This window comes from Setaria italica, chromosome II (assembly GCF_000263155.2).
Source record: "Setaria italica strain Yugu1 chromosome II, Setaria_italica_v2.0, whole genome shotgun sequence".
In the NCBI taxonomy this organism is placed as follows: domain Eukaryota; kingdom Viridiplantae; phylum Streptophyta; class Magnoliopsida; order Poales; family Poaceae; genus Setaria; species Setaria italica.
Window position 1 is genome coordinate 28,198,036 of NC_028451.1, and position 13,983 is coordinate 28,212,018.

The window sequence follows — 13,983 nt, forward strand, 5'->3', positions numbered from 1 at the left end:
AGCCGGCCAACTCCTCCCTGCTCGCTCATTGGATACCTATGGGATGAAGGCCGGTTTAATTTTGTTTCACCGAGGAGGAAGTCGTCGTCTCGTCGATGAGCAGAGAGTGCAAATGTCGGCCAACTCGCGCATGCCATTGCCATGTCAAGCAGCCACGCCATGAGTACGGAGTTTGATTCACACGATTATTTGCAGTCAACATCATGGGTGTCGGTACGGTCTACCACGTGCACATAAACCAAAATGGTGTAAGAGATCATAGATTCGAGATATGCACGCACGAAAACTTACTCTCAACTAAAAAGGTATAAACAACAATTACGCTTCATTACGTTAGAATTAGGCTTTACGAAAAAGTAGCTTGCCATTAGGCTTTCTGAAAAGTCATATTTTGATAGAAAGGATTTTACAATAATTGGAAAAAATGAGAGCTGTTCATCTTAAGAAATCGTGTGGTGGAAAGATAGGAACTATCTTCATTTATTTTTAAATTACATTCCTCAGATATAAAAATTTAGAGAAAAAAGTACCGGGAATGTGTCTTTTATAATATAAGGTGCAATGTTATTTCTTTTGAAAAAAGAAAATTTGGAAACAGATGACTAACATACTAACATACGTGAAAGGACCTCTAGCCTAGTGGTTAGAGCACCTGAGCAGCACCTAGCAAGCTTGGATTCGACTCACCGTGGGAGCGAATTAAATTGATCTGGAATAAAAAATTATAAAAAAATAGGTAGGTGCTTTCCCTGCTGACTTCGGTCAAAAATGTCTAACATACCATACATACCACTATGGAAATATATCAGACCTGTCATTGAAAAACAATGGCATACATGGAGTAGTGATAAGAGGTTATACATTTTTTTTCTGGGTACGACCACACACCCAGTATTCACAACGTAGCTCCGCATAAAAATATGGCATCGTAGATCATTCTGTGACCTACCATCTCACAGATTTTGAGCTCAAGCAACAACTTGTTCAAGGGGAAACAAAAAGAGAGAACGTTTGCTTGAGATCATTGTATATGCATGGTCTATACTGTCATATTTTTTTAATGATTTTTTTCATGACTCGCATCATGCAGGCTTAGTTGATTGGTTACACAAATCAGTTACGCAGTAGTAGCTTTCTGACCTAGGCCGTGCGTGCGCGGGCAGCTTGTGGAAGGTGGGGCGCAGGCAAAGCTGTAGCTGGGGTTACCGTGTGCCCCGCCCTTAAATGAGCGGCAGGGAAGGCCACATGGGAGCCGGTCAAGCCGTGTGCCCCATTGCTGCTGGCAGTTCGCTCCCGGCGTTCATGCTTCCATGCTCAGGCATGCAGCCACTCAACTGAGCCGTCCTTGAGCTCAACTATACTGTTCAAAGCTCTTTTAACATCTTGGATTGCACTGTGATTATACACCTCCCATATGTAGTTGCTTTCATCTTCAATGTGGAAGTACTTGTATTTACTATAAATAGTATCTAGCTGGCTGTCACAGTACATATAGGACGACGATAACCCGCAAACTATGCGATAACACTTGCAATTCACCAAGTTTCAATTTGCCACCATAGTAATGAGTTCTATTGTAGGATCAGCGATCGAAAGATCTAATAAGAATCAAATCGATAGGTTCACCAAAACATGAAGTCACAAACAACTATGACAATCACAGGGTGTTCAACGTCTCGTGCCATTGAACTAGCCTGTTTGAATATAAAGTATTTTCAAAGATCGGAGACGATACCATGGTACTATAAAACACCGAGGTATAAACTTTCGATCGAGGAATTTGGGCGTGACAGATTTTGTAATAGTATGGTTTGGTAAACCGTAGAATCTCCAAAATCACGGTAACTTCGGAGTTTCTAAACATCCACGCCCACCGGCCTCTTTTCCTAAACTGAATGCACGGCCCTCTTTGCTTCCCATACATCTGATCTCAGTTTCTGCATGCATGTTCGATCGGCTGGAATACTGGTCAGGTTACGGCTATGTATATATGCGCACTACTCGGCATTACGTTATTATAGTTCAATCATTCGTAATACGAGAGTCATGTCTAAAGTGAAACATTCGTAATAAGAGAGGCATGTAGCATATACAGAATAACAGGTATTTGCATACTGCTACGATTGCCAAACACATCACTGTTTCTACAATACTGTGAGATGCTGTGGTGTGGTATTCTCAGACCGTGCTAGCTAGTGTATGCGTGTGATGCTTCGAACAGGACCTTAGATCTTCCATGCTTAGGGTGTCTTAGAATCGTCGTTGCACACATCCTGACATCCAAGTTGAGCAGCGGACTGGCTATTGGGTGGCGATATCATGCCAGTGGTGGTGGACATGCATGGACCACACGGCGGTCCATGACCATGAATGAGCCGTCAACTCTCTGGTGAATTGGTAGCCCAGTTTAACTGAGGAGAAGAATGAAAGATCAAAGATGAGCAGTGGCAACGTCAGTCAATGCGATCTGTCACGTGCACCCAGAAAAATCTGGTGCAAAAAAAAATAAAATTGGAGCGTATAGTAGGATGGGATCGAAGGCTCGCTCCCTTTGTACCCGAAATTAAAATGCCCGTATTTATAGTTCATTGCAATTAGTAACTCTCTAAAAGCCATGATTATATTTATATATATTATAGCTGGACTTTAAAATGATACGGGCATGTTTGGTCATTTAATTGTATGTGTTTTTAAACATATCACATATACCACTGGTTGAAATTGTTTTATTTGTGGAACAAAACAACATTTTTTTGGTGACAGGAGGAGTTAGTATGGTGGTTGCAACCTCCAACGTACATACTCTTTGCACCTCGATCCTTTTGATTCATCTTGTCAGGAAGGAGCAAGTGTCACGTGCGTGTATTATGCGCGATTGAGTCATTCAGTGTATCATCCATTGTGGACGCATCAACCTTATTCCTGCATATAGCTCCTTTTCACGTCAAAGTTAGTAGTGGTTGAAAACCACCTCAATTACACTGGCCCCTTGCGCAAAATTGATAATTATTTAGTCATACAAGTTTTGCAATTTCCAATAAGAACCTGTCTTTCATTTCATTTGACAGTAGAAGTCCATTTCCACAATATCTTCGAACATTTAATATCTTAATGATAATGAATTAAATATCTATTGTGTATTGCCTATTTTATTTTATTTTCTTGAGGGGCCTTTTTATTCTTTTAACAGGAGGCCTAAAAGGAAAAGGCCTACGGCGTGGGCCAGATCCAAGTTGGGTGTAAACTGTATGAAGGCCCAAATGACGACACCGAAACACACAAGGCACAGGCCCAAATAAACCAGGCCCAGAGGACTCGTCCTAACAGATCCAGAAGTCAGTCTCACTCTCCCCTTCCTCGTGCCCAAAACCCAGCGAGAAGCCCCAATGGCCGCCACCCCGCTGACCCCGGCGCCGCCGCGCATCCTCCTCGCCGGCGACGCCCATGGCCGCCTCCACCAGCTCTTCAAGCGCGTTAAATCGGTAACCGCCCTTACTCCCTTCTCGCACCTCTCTTATCTCCCTCCCCCCTCCCTGCTACTGCCGCTCCGTGACTCCGTGCGCTGCCCGCCCGCAGGTGAACCAGTCGACGGGGCCGTTCCACGCGCTGCTCTGCGTGGGGCAGTTCTTCTCTCCCGAAGGTGATGCCGAGGGGGCGCCGGGGGACGTCGCGGACTACCTCGAGGGTCGCGCCACCGTGCCCATCCCGACCTACTTCACCGGCGACTACGGCCCGGCGGCGCCGCGGCTGCTGTCGAAGGCCGCCGCTGGTGCACGCGGGTTCGCGCCCGGCGGCATCGAGATATGCCCCAACCTCTTCTGGCTCAGGGGCAGCAACCGCTTCACCCTCCATGGTGTGCTTTCTTTGTCTACACTTTATCTACTGCCAATTAATTTCGTTAGGCGACAAGGCCAAGAGATTTGCTGCCCCATTAGTTAAATTTTGACATGGAACGCTGTTGTGGTCATCGAAATCTTTCACTATGCTGAATTAATGCAACCTCTGCCTTCTCCAAGTTCAAAATTTTAAACCTATTTGTGTGCTACATTCTTAAGCTAATACAAAATTTCATTCAACATTCGTGTAGCAATGCATGAAAGGCTGAATGTGAGCTGATTTAGTGTCACCTTGCTGTAGCAATTGCATACATTAATGGGTAGGATAACCAAAAATCCTGTTTTCCTTTTGTAGGTTTGTCGGTGGTTTATTTGTCGGGGAAGAAGGGACCAGGAGGGCCTGGCTGCTACAGCCAGGATGATGTCGATGCCCTGCGGGCTCTTGCAGAAGAGCCAGGGATTGTTGATCTGTTCTTGACATATCCTTTTTTTTTCATTATATTGTTCCTTCCACTGCCTGCTAGTACTATTATTGAGTTGCTTTGATTTAGCATCTATTCTTGATGCATCATGCTTACGCACTGGATTCCCTTGACTGTAATGTGATCGCACTAACGAATGGCCAACTGGAGTGACGAATGGGGCTGACACTTCCAGTGTGCCTAATCAGGTTTTGGATCCTCATGGGTTTGATCCTGTTGTTGCTGAATTGGTTGCCGAGATTAAGCCAAGGTTTGATTTCTGACCTCATACACAAAAGGAAACTGATTTTTGAGAAAGTCGCCTTAAAGTACTAACACACAGTTTCTGTATGGCTGTATGCTGATATTTTACAACGAGATTACTTTGGAGTTACTGACCACTAACTTAGCCAGATCAGTGGTTTGTATATTATGTAGCAGAAGACACAATGTAGTCTGATCCAGAATTGTGACATTGTTTCATGCAGATATCATATTGCTGGTACGAAAGGTGTCTTTTATTCAAGGGAACCATATGTCAATGATTCTGCTGCGCATGTTACCCGCTTTATTGGACTTGCTAATGTCGGAAACAAAGAAAAGCAGGTATGTGGATACTTGTCAAGTCAACTTCTTAAAAAAACAAAATCTGTTCATTTCATATTTATACGACCTTTTGCCCTCTGTTATAATTTGTACACTACTCTATCCAGTCATAAGTGACTTTTTGGACATGGACATGCCCCTAAATGCAACTGACTACCTATCTTTTTTGTTGTAATGTATTTATCAAGCACACAAAAGTAATACTGTTTCGAAACTACTTGTCAAGCAAACCTACTCATATCATTTTCAAATGTATCCAAATTCAGCACATAAAGAATAAATTTTAATCAAAAGTTGAAACAGTTGACTGTAAATGCCACTTATTTCTGACTAGAGGGAGTATGTTTCAAGAATTTCCCTATTCCTTATGAGCTATAAAAAAAACATTCTGTTTTTCTTGTCATCATTAGATGTCTTAAAGTACTATTTACTTTCGAGTTATATTGTTATCTACTGGTGAAATAGTTAGTTAAATGTGCTGCTTCACTGATACGTTGCAACTGCTGAGAAATCTAAGTCATTGATTGGCTACTCCTTATTGCATATACTTTTCAGAAATTTATTCATGCGATTTCTCCTACTCCAGCATCTACCATGTCCAGTGCTGATATCCATGCCAAGCCTCCAAATGCCACTTTATCACCTTATGCCGCTTCAGCAAAATCAGTACCTATTGAAGAAGCTCCAAAACGTCCAGCTGACAACACTGATGCGCAATATTGGCGTTATGATGTCAAGCGGCAAAGGCAAGGGGAAGGTGATGGGGGTAGATTGTGTTTCAAATTTACATCCTCAGGGTCCTGTCCACGGGGGAGTAAATGCAACTTTAGGCATGACGAGGAGGCAGTGGAACATTACCAGAGAAATGTCTGTTTTGATTTTCTAAATAAAGGAAAATGTGAGAGGGGCCTGGATTGCAAGTTTTCTCACAGCCTGGAGACTTCTGTAGGAGACGCAAGACCTCGTAGGTGAGCCAAACGTCTCTTTCTGTCAGTCTGATTCTGTGGCTCATTCTGTTTGTGCTGTGATTTACAACTTTATATATTTTTCAACTCCAGCGAACGAAGGCGTGCGGAGAGCCGTTGCTGGTTCTGCTTGTCAAGTCCAGATGTTGAGTCACATCTTGTCATTAGTATCGGAGAAGCTTACTACTGCGCACTTGCAAAGGGTCCTCTTGTTCCAAATCATGTTTTAATGATACCTGTTGAACATTGCCCCAGTACATTAATGATGCCTGCGGAAGCAGAGGTAGAACTTGGGAGGTATAAGAATGCTCTGGCTAAGTACTTTGAGAAGCAAGGAAAGACAGCAGTATACTTTGAGTGGGTTTCACAGCACACCCGCCATGCAAACCTTCAGGTAAGGTACCTTTCACCAGGTAAAGCTTGTATCTGTAATGAACTTTTGCTATGTTTACAACATGGTAATCAACCAAATTTCTTGCATAGGCTGTTCCGGTACCATTATCTAAAGCAGACGCAGTTAATAAGATATTTCATATAGCAGCGAAAAGACTGGGTTTTGAATTCTCGGTGGTGAATCCAGGTGAGGCTTTATGCATTTTCCCCTTATTTTCGTTAGTTGACTAAACTAGAGGAAAAAGAAGAATGCCTTACTTATTGCATGCAACAGGGCACTGATATGCTCGTCATTATCTAGTAGTCCAAATTCCCACTTTTCTGAAACATCTGTTTTGTTGCTCTTCACACATAATTAATTACAATGTTTACACAAGTACAAGACCCGCGTTCATCAAAATGCATTGAAGCCAGCTTTATTCTTTGTTGGTTTGCATGAATTATGTTATCAGAGCATTGGCTGTTAGTGTTTCAATCAGAATGAAACTTGTTATAAATAGGAACAGAACTAGCTTCAAGAAGTGTTAATTATTCCAAGAATGTTTTTGTGGGAAAGGCTATTCCCCTCCAGTTTTATGTGAAGTTATGTCGATTCAATTTCAGTACTTTTGAGAGTTTGACCAGCAGTAAATGATAGATATATCCAATTTCTGTCAGCATTGATTTCTGATTTGTTTTTACACAGGTGATGGTGCAAAAGTTGCTAGAGAATCATTGATATCTCAGTCTGAAAGCAAATCAAGCCTGTTTTATGTTGAGCTCCCGGAAGGCAAAATACTCTTGCATACGATTGACAGTAATGAGAAGTTCCCTGCCCAGTTTGGACGTGAGGTATGAGATATGATCATCACCAGCACCTTTTCAGCTTAAAGGACAGACTAGTTGAGATCAGAAAGAAAGTAGTGAAACTGCAATGTACTAAACGTTGGATGTCTTCCCTTTTGTCACGTCCACAGGTTTTAGCGGGATTGCTAAGCATGGCAGATCGTGCAGATTGGAGAAACTGCAAGGTCTCGAATGAAGAAGAGATCCAAATGGTGGATGATTTCAAACAAGGTTTCCGCGAGTTTGATCCTGCGGAGTGAAAAACATGCCCGTTCCTGTTCGCGGCATCTGATTTATAACTGAATGCATATTTGCACTGCTTTTGGTGTAATATTGGACTCGTTCAGGCTTGCATGCCTGGAAATTGGACATGTTGCAAAAAAAATTTTGGGTGCTGTTATATCGGTCAAGTGAGCGTGCCGCGTGGGGCAGTGCGCCCGGCAGACGCGGCGCCGGCGGTCGTCCTCGAAGAAGAGGATGCGGGCCGCGCAGGCGGCGCGGACCTCGCGGTGGCCGCACGGGGCCACCGCCACCCACTCCAAGGGCGCCCTGCACACGGCGCAGTTGCTGGGTCCGGCGGCTTGGACGTCGATGGCATGGTGGCTACTCCCAGCGTCTTCTTGGCCCATCATGGTCGATCGATCGATCGGTGAGTACGTACATGACTCATGCCGCCGAATCGAGACCGGCGGGTTAATGATTTTCTGGCTTCGTCGGACTCCGACACCGACTCGAGTTTCAATGGGCACGTGTATTCTATCCGTACAGGGGCAGTGCAACCATGTACAATTAGGCCATGTTTGGTAGAGCTTCGGCTTCTCATAAAACGGCTTCGGCTTCGACTTTTTCGGTGGAGTGGCTTTTTTAGTCAAGCTGAAGCCGTTGCAAAACATTTGGTAAAACGGCTTCTCAATGGCAATATATGTAATTTTATGATCACTTAATGCTTGGAGAGGGAGGAGAAGCCGGTGAAGCCACTTTTTTCGGCTTCTCCTCTCTAGTGTAAGCCGTTTTGCGGCTTCTCCCCGGCTTTGGTGGTGAAGCCGTTTTGAAATTGACCCTTTGGTAGGGCTTCACCAAAAGCCGGTGGAGAAGCACTTTGAGAAGCCCTACCAAACGGGGCCTTAATGTACAATAATCAGGCATTCTTTAGATGGATTCTTCTCGCGCCCTTCGAGTTCGAGGACGCGAACACCTCAGCATGCTCCAAACAAGCGTTGAGAATTTCAGAAAGAGGCAAAGATCGAGGTCGTACGCACGTGGTCATATGTACATATATACGCACGTGGTCATATGTACATATTTACGCACGTGCTCCAAATATGGTCAGTTGCTAGAACTAGCTGCAAGCCCGGAAGCCATTGGTTTCAGATGAGCCAGATATTTGGATATATATTTGGGACTCCTCACGTTTCTCCTCTACAAAAGCCTACAGGCAACTCATTGGTTATAGGATATTCACTTGGACTTGAAATTCTTCGTGTTAGAGTCCAAGCATAAGGTTTTCTTCTACTTGCTCCTCAAAGATCGTCTCAGCACTAGAAACATAAGAACATGACCATGCCTTCCTACGACTGCATTTTGTGCCCTCATATGGTCGAGGAATTCCTTGAACATCTATTTTGCATTGCCCCTTCGCACAAGATTGCTGGATGGCGCTAAACCTCCATGTTGACACCGCCCTGGACCCTTACGCCACCACCTTGGCTAGTCAGAAAGCGCAACTCCGGTTGCAATTCTTCGTGGAAGTAGTCATCCTCATGAGTTGGAATATATTGATGTCCGTAATTACTATTGGAAAATTGAGCATTCATCCCGATACTCAGTACCGGTTGCATTTTGATCCGGTACTAATGTGAGCACTAGTAATAGACCTAACGACTAGTTCCTGAGGAGACCCTCATGAGGGCCTTTAGTACCGGGTAGAGGCTTCACCCGGTACTAAAGGTCACAAATAGCCTCCAACCGGTACTAATGTGCCTGAGAACCTTTAGTACCAGGTGGAGGCTTCACCTGGTACTAATTGGGTTATCCACCCTTGAAAAGCATATTGAAACTAGCGCGCGGGCAATCGCACACGGCAGACATGCGCGGAGAAAAAAAATCAAACACCAGTACACTACACCACACCGTGTGGGCCCCGCTGCTGCCTCTCTCCTTCTTATCTCCTCATCCCCTCCATTTCTCCCTTATCTTTTCTCAGTTTCTTTCTCACTTATCCTCTATATCCTCTCCCGCTCCTTGAGCAGCAGTGGTGGGATGGCTCACGGGCAACCAATGGGCAAGCACGGGGCCCGAGCGGGGCAATGGCGGCGCAGCCAGCCCCCGCGAGGGGGGGCATGGCTGGGCGGGGTGGTGACGGTGGCGGCGTCGCCAGCCCCCATGGGTAGGCATGGCGCGCAAGGCTGACCAAACGACGCGGCCAACCCCCGCGAGTGGGCATGGCCCGACGAAGGGGCGCGCTGGCGACTTGGGCAGCGGGGCCCCAAGGAGCGGCGACCGGGGTAGCGCAGCCCGGATCCAGAGCATCTTGGGGCGGCGTAGCGCAGCCTGGAGGCGTGACGGCCGGGAGGTGTGAGGCCATCCCAGCGTGTTGGCCGGGGCTCGCGGCGGCTTGACATGGCGCTCGAAGGCCAGGGTCCGTGGCGGTGCAGGCGGCCGGTCCTAGCTCAGACTAGCAAAGCGGTGCACCCCGACCTGCCCGAAGCGACCGAGCATGGCGCGACGGTGGAACGACGTGTGCCGGGCCGTGCGGGGGTGGTCGGCGCCGTGGAACGAAATACAAATATAGAATAAAGAAAAACACTAAAAATGAAAAAATAAAAGCAAAAGAAAAGGAGCACGTGTGACGTGGCAGGCAATCTCGCCAACCGGTACTGAAGGCTTCCCTTTAGTACCGTTATTTGACCCGGTACTAAAGGATCATCCTTAGTTTTGATATAGTAGTACCGGTTGCACAAACCGATACTAAAGGGGGGTTTAGGATCAACACTGAAGGCGTATTCTCCCGTGGTACTGAAGGCGCATTCCCAGTAATAATTATCTTATTTTCAGAGGAATTCAGCTCTGTGTGGAAGATTGCAGCTCCCGTTTCAAGCATGAGTTTGCCCTGGTTATCCTTCGAGCAAAGGAACGAACAAGCAATCAATGTTCCAATGGATAAGTACAGTTTTGTAATTTATCTTATTTACTTTATTTCACTCTTTGTTTCTTAATTGGATTGTACTCTTTTCCCCGGTAATATCTTTTCTTATATAATATATAATTGGTGGGGATGCAAATCCTTCCTGTTCCATAAAAAAAATATGTGAAAAATTCATGTTGTGTGCTGCCACGTGATTTGTTAGCTGGTGATCGTCCAGCTGCTGCCACGTGCTACACGAACCATTGAGATCGATCCAGGTGGCGGCTCCCGAACTGGTCAATGATAACAGGCCAAAACAAACCCTCGAGCGGCATTACGAAAGAAATCGAACTTGCATTTTGCCTCCCCCGCGTTGCAGTTAGATGGATCTGCATGCAGATCCAGCATGGTTATCGGCCTCCAAACTCATCCAAGCTCGATCAATGGCTCACCAATCTCATCTCAACCCTCTTCTCTTCCTGTTCGAGGTCGTTCAAAACTTGAAATGCGAATGAATGGACCCACGCGTACGTGCGTGCGTGCATGGTTCCGTCCATCGAGGTTGTTTGTTCGGCGAGCTGCTTTCTTTTTATAACCCACCCACTATTCTTGCGGTGAAGACGAGAGGCAGGGCAAGAGCTCCGCGTGCCCATCTCTATTCTCCTCTCCTATCCCTACGACGACGCCGACGCCGACGCCGAGGCCGCCGGCCCCGACCTCGCCGGCCGCGCGCGTGCCATGTCCACCTCCTCCTCCTCCCCAAAGCCGCCACCACCACAACACCTCCGCCTCCACGTCGACACTGCCACCGCCGCCACCACCACCAACGGCTCGGCCGCCTCCCCCGGCTCCGCGTCCTCCTCCCACTCCTCCCGCTCCCCGCGCCCCTCCGCCTCCGCCGCCGCCGCCGCCGGCCCCGGGCAGAACCAGGCATGCGCCGCGTGCAAGTACCAGCGGCGCAAGTGCAACCCGAACTGCCCGCTCGCCCCACACTTCCCCGCCGATCAGCAGCGCCGCTTCCTCAACGCGCACCGCCTCTTCGGCGTCAGCAAAATCCAGAAGACACTGCGCCGGATCGACCCGGAGCGCAGCGCCGATGCCATCAAGACGCTCATCTTCCAGTCCGACGCCCGCGCCGCGGACCCCGTCGGCGGCTGCGTCACCATCATAGAGAACCTCCGGAGGCAGATCGACCAAACAGAGTTGGAGCTCGCCTACGTTAGGCAACAGATCGCCATCTACCGGCGGGCGGCGGCCGCCGGCGGCGCCGACCCGGCAATGATCCTACCTGCCGCCGCTTCTGCAGCCACCGCTGTGGCCGGGCAGGACAACGCCGGCGTCGCCGTGGGCGCGCTCTACGCCGGTCAAGGACCCGTCCCGGCAGGCGCCGGAGTAATCTTCCAGGACCAACAAGGTTACCATGTTCTCAAGGTCGACGACCAGAATGGTCATCCACCGCCGCAGCAGCTCTACAACTACTTCTGCTACGGGATGGCCGGCGACGAGGCGACAAGCCCCGACGGGAGCGTGCAGCAGCAGTACGGCTTTGCCGACGCCGCCGGTGTCAAGATGGGGTCGCCGGCGGGCCTCGGCGAGCAGCTGGAGCAGCAATGCCGGTTAGAGGCGGTGCCGTTTGTGGACGCGTTCGACGTGAAGCCACAGGCCATGCCGGCGACAATAGAACACCACGGCCCTGCTGGCGTCGTGCGTCGAGAGGACAAGCTGGCCGCTGCGGTGCTGAAGCACGACGTTGATCAGCACATGGAGGAGCCGGCGGAAACAGCGGCGGGGGCGCCATGCGAGTTGGAGTTAGGCTTCTCCTCCTTCTAAGGCATGGGAGATGCATTCATCCATGATCATTGATCATGCATACACATTTTTAAAAATACTTTCATTTATTTAATCAGGATAAGCATGCTTGTTGCATTCTCAGTTGTTAGTTACAGAGTATGCTACTTCGGCTCGATAATAATTGTTACTCCCTCCGTTCCAAATTATAAGCAATTCTAATTTTCTTGGAGAGTCAAACTATTTTATTTTTGACCAAAATTATAGAGAGGATCATAAAAATTTATGGCACCAAATAGATATACTTTGAAAATATATTTAATGAAGAAATTAATGATACTTATCTAGTATCATGAATGTTAGCATTTTATTGTATAGATTTGGTCAAACTTGAGATGCTTTGACTCTCCAAAAAGTTGGAATGAGTTATAATTTGGAACGGAGAGAGTAGGTCATATCGAACACATGCATTACCTTAGATTTTATCATCGATACGTATTGGTTGTTGATGAATCTGTGATGAAGGTTTAGTTTGTATAAACAATTTTTCAATAAAATGCTTCTGAGCAAGATTTTTCTCACTGGCATTGTGTTCCCTTTTCTAGACCACGCATCATTTTTCAGTGGAGCCTCTTTGCCTGAATTGACAATCACAGTAATATGTTTCTGTGCGCGCAATTTAACAAAGAAAAGAGCACGGTACTCCAGCTTTCCATGTGCACATGGTCTTATAATCAAATGCATTGTTATTTGGTTATACATTTTGGGTTCATGGAAACAGAAATGTGCAAGATTACCCAAAATCACTTTGGTTACCATTTGGATGACAAATTGTACAATGATCAGGTACCAATAAACTTCTTTTTGAAAAAAAATGGACATGTACAAACTGTTACATAGTAGTAATTATCTGGGATCGTAGTTTAACATACCTGACAAGTCAGCATAGTATGCACAGTTTAACTAGATCCCAAATTTCTTTAGGTAAATAGTGCCAGAACTATGATACAATTTGGTTCAACATGTAATTGATGTTACTGAGAAAAGCTTTGCTACAACACAGACTACGTGCTGATTCATTAATGACAAAAAATGGTGTGGCTGGTCCTGATACATCCTCTTAAGAGGCAAATCAGCTTAAACTGCTGGAGTTTGAAGGCCATTCTTGTAGTTAAGTGCACTGACATCTAGTAGGCCGGCCTTTGTGAACGTCATTATTAAGCGTCTCAAATCGTCTCTCAGCATGTTTGACAAAATTCAAGTATAAACATATATGTTTATGTAAAATTAATACATTTGCCGTGGGTAGTGATCAGCTAGCTAGGACAATGCTGGGCCTATTGGGCCTCCATCAGGATTAGGGTTAGAGATAGAATTAGGATTAGGGTCAAGTAAGGTTCTCTAGAGAAAAAGGATTTGTATTGATCAGTAAGAATTATCAAGAATATCGTCATCCAACCCCAGGCTTTGAGACTTTGTGCATGGCTCCTCAATCAAAAGTCGTGACAATATTTCATTCCATTTGCTTAGCTTAAACCTCACCGGGTAGTGATCAAGTTTTGGTTCTTCTAAGTAGAACCCAGCATCCGCATCCGTATAGAAAAGCACGAAAGTGACGGACCTTCTCAGCCCCAGAAATCCAGAATATTCGTGGACAGGTGCTAACGAAGGGGTGTACGTGTGTACCCCTTCCGGATTCGGAACAAGCGGATCTGAAAAAGTCCGTTGGTCAATACGCGTACTGAGATTTCAGAGTATCAAATAATAATGGTATAATCTTGTGTTGATTATTTGTGGACAGCCTGAACGTTCCAACCTTGTACAGTAAGCCGACGATCGACGAGGACGGGGATCGGAGTCGGCGAAAACGAGAGCGCCTAGGTACCAGCTCGACCGATAGGGTGCAGGTTCCGGTAAGCAATGGCTGTTCCCGAAGCGCCCACCACGTACCGGAGCCCGGAGGCGCTAGCGCCGGGTCGGAGGCG

At 46.6% G+C, this 13,983-nt stretch overlaps 2 protein-coding genes across 2 annotated transcripts; both read left to right on the top strand.

Annotated features, from left to right (window-relative positions):
• The first annotated feature begins 3,341 nt into the window (after positions 1-3,341).
• Positions 3,342-7,931, top strand: LOC101786255 (zinc finger CCCH domain-containing protein 59). The gene is made up of 10 exons (XM_004956613.3): positions 3,342-3,482; positions 3,577-3,853; positions 4,192-4,315; positions 4,449-4,568; positions 4,786-4,903; positions 5,459-5,871; positions 5,962-6,262; positions 6,352-6,448; positions 6,947-7,092; positions 7,218-7,931. Exons 1-10 carry the CDS (start codon positions 3,387-3,389, stop codon positions 7,344-7,346), a joined length of 1,821 nt encoding a protein of 606 aa, XP_004956670.1. The 5' UTR covers positions 3,342-3,386; the 3' UTR covers positions 7,347-7,931.
• A 3,211-nt stretch (positions 7,932-11,142) lies between these two features.
• Positions 11,143-12,040, top strand: LOC111256389 (LOB domain-containing protein 6-like). Its single transcript, XM_022824313.1, has 2 exons — positions 11,143-11,157; positions 11,219-12,040. Exons 1-2 carry the CDS (start codon positions 11,143-11,145, stop codon positions 12,038-12,040), a joined length of 837 nt encoding a protein of 278 aa, XP_022680048.1.
• Positions 12,041-13,983: the final 1,943 nt, after the last annotated feature.

Excerpts from the sequence above, each read along its gene's own strand:
- LOC101786255 (XM_004956613.3), top strand. The coding sequence starts at position 3,387 with ATGGCCGCCACCCCGCTGACCCCGGCGCCGCCGCGCATCCTCCTCGCC. Across the intron at positions 4,316-4,448 it reads ATTGTTGATCTGTTCTTGAC|TAACGAATGGCCAACTGGAG; the intron begins ATATCCTTTTTT and ends ATGTGATCGCAC. Across the intron at positions 6,263-6,351 it reads CCCGCCATGCAAACCTTCAG|GCTGTTCCGGTACCATTATC; the intron begins GTAAGGTACCTT and ends TTTCTTGCATAG.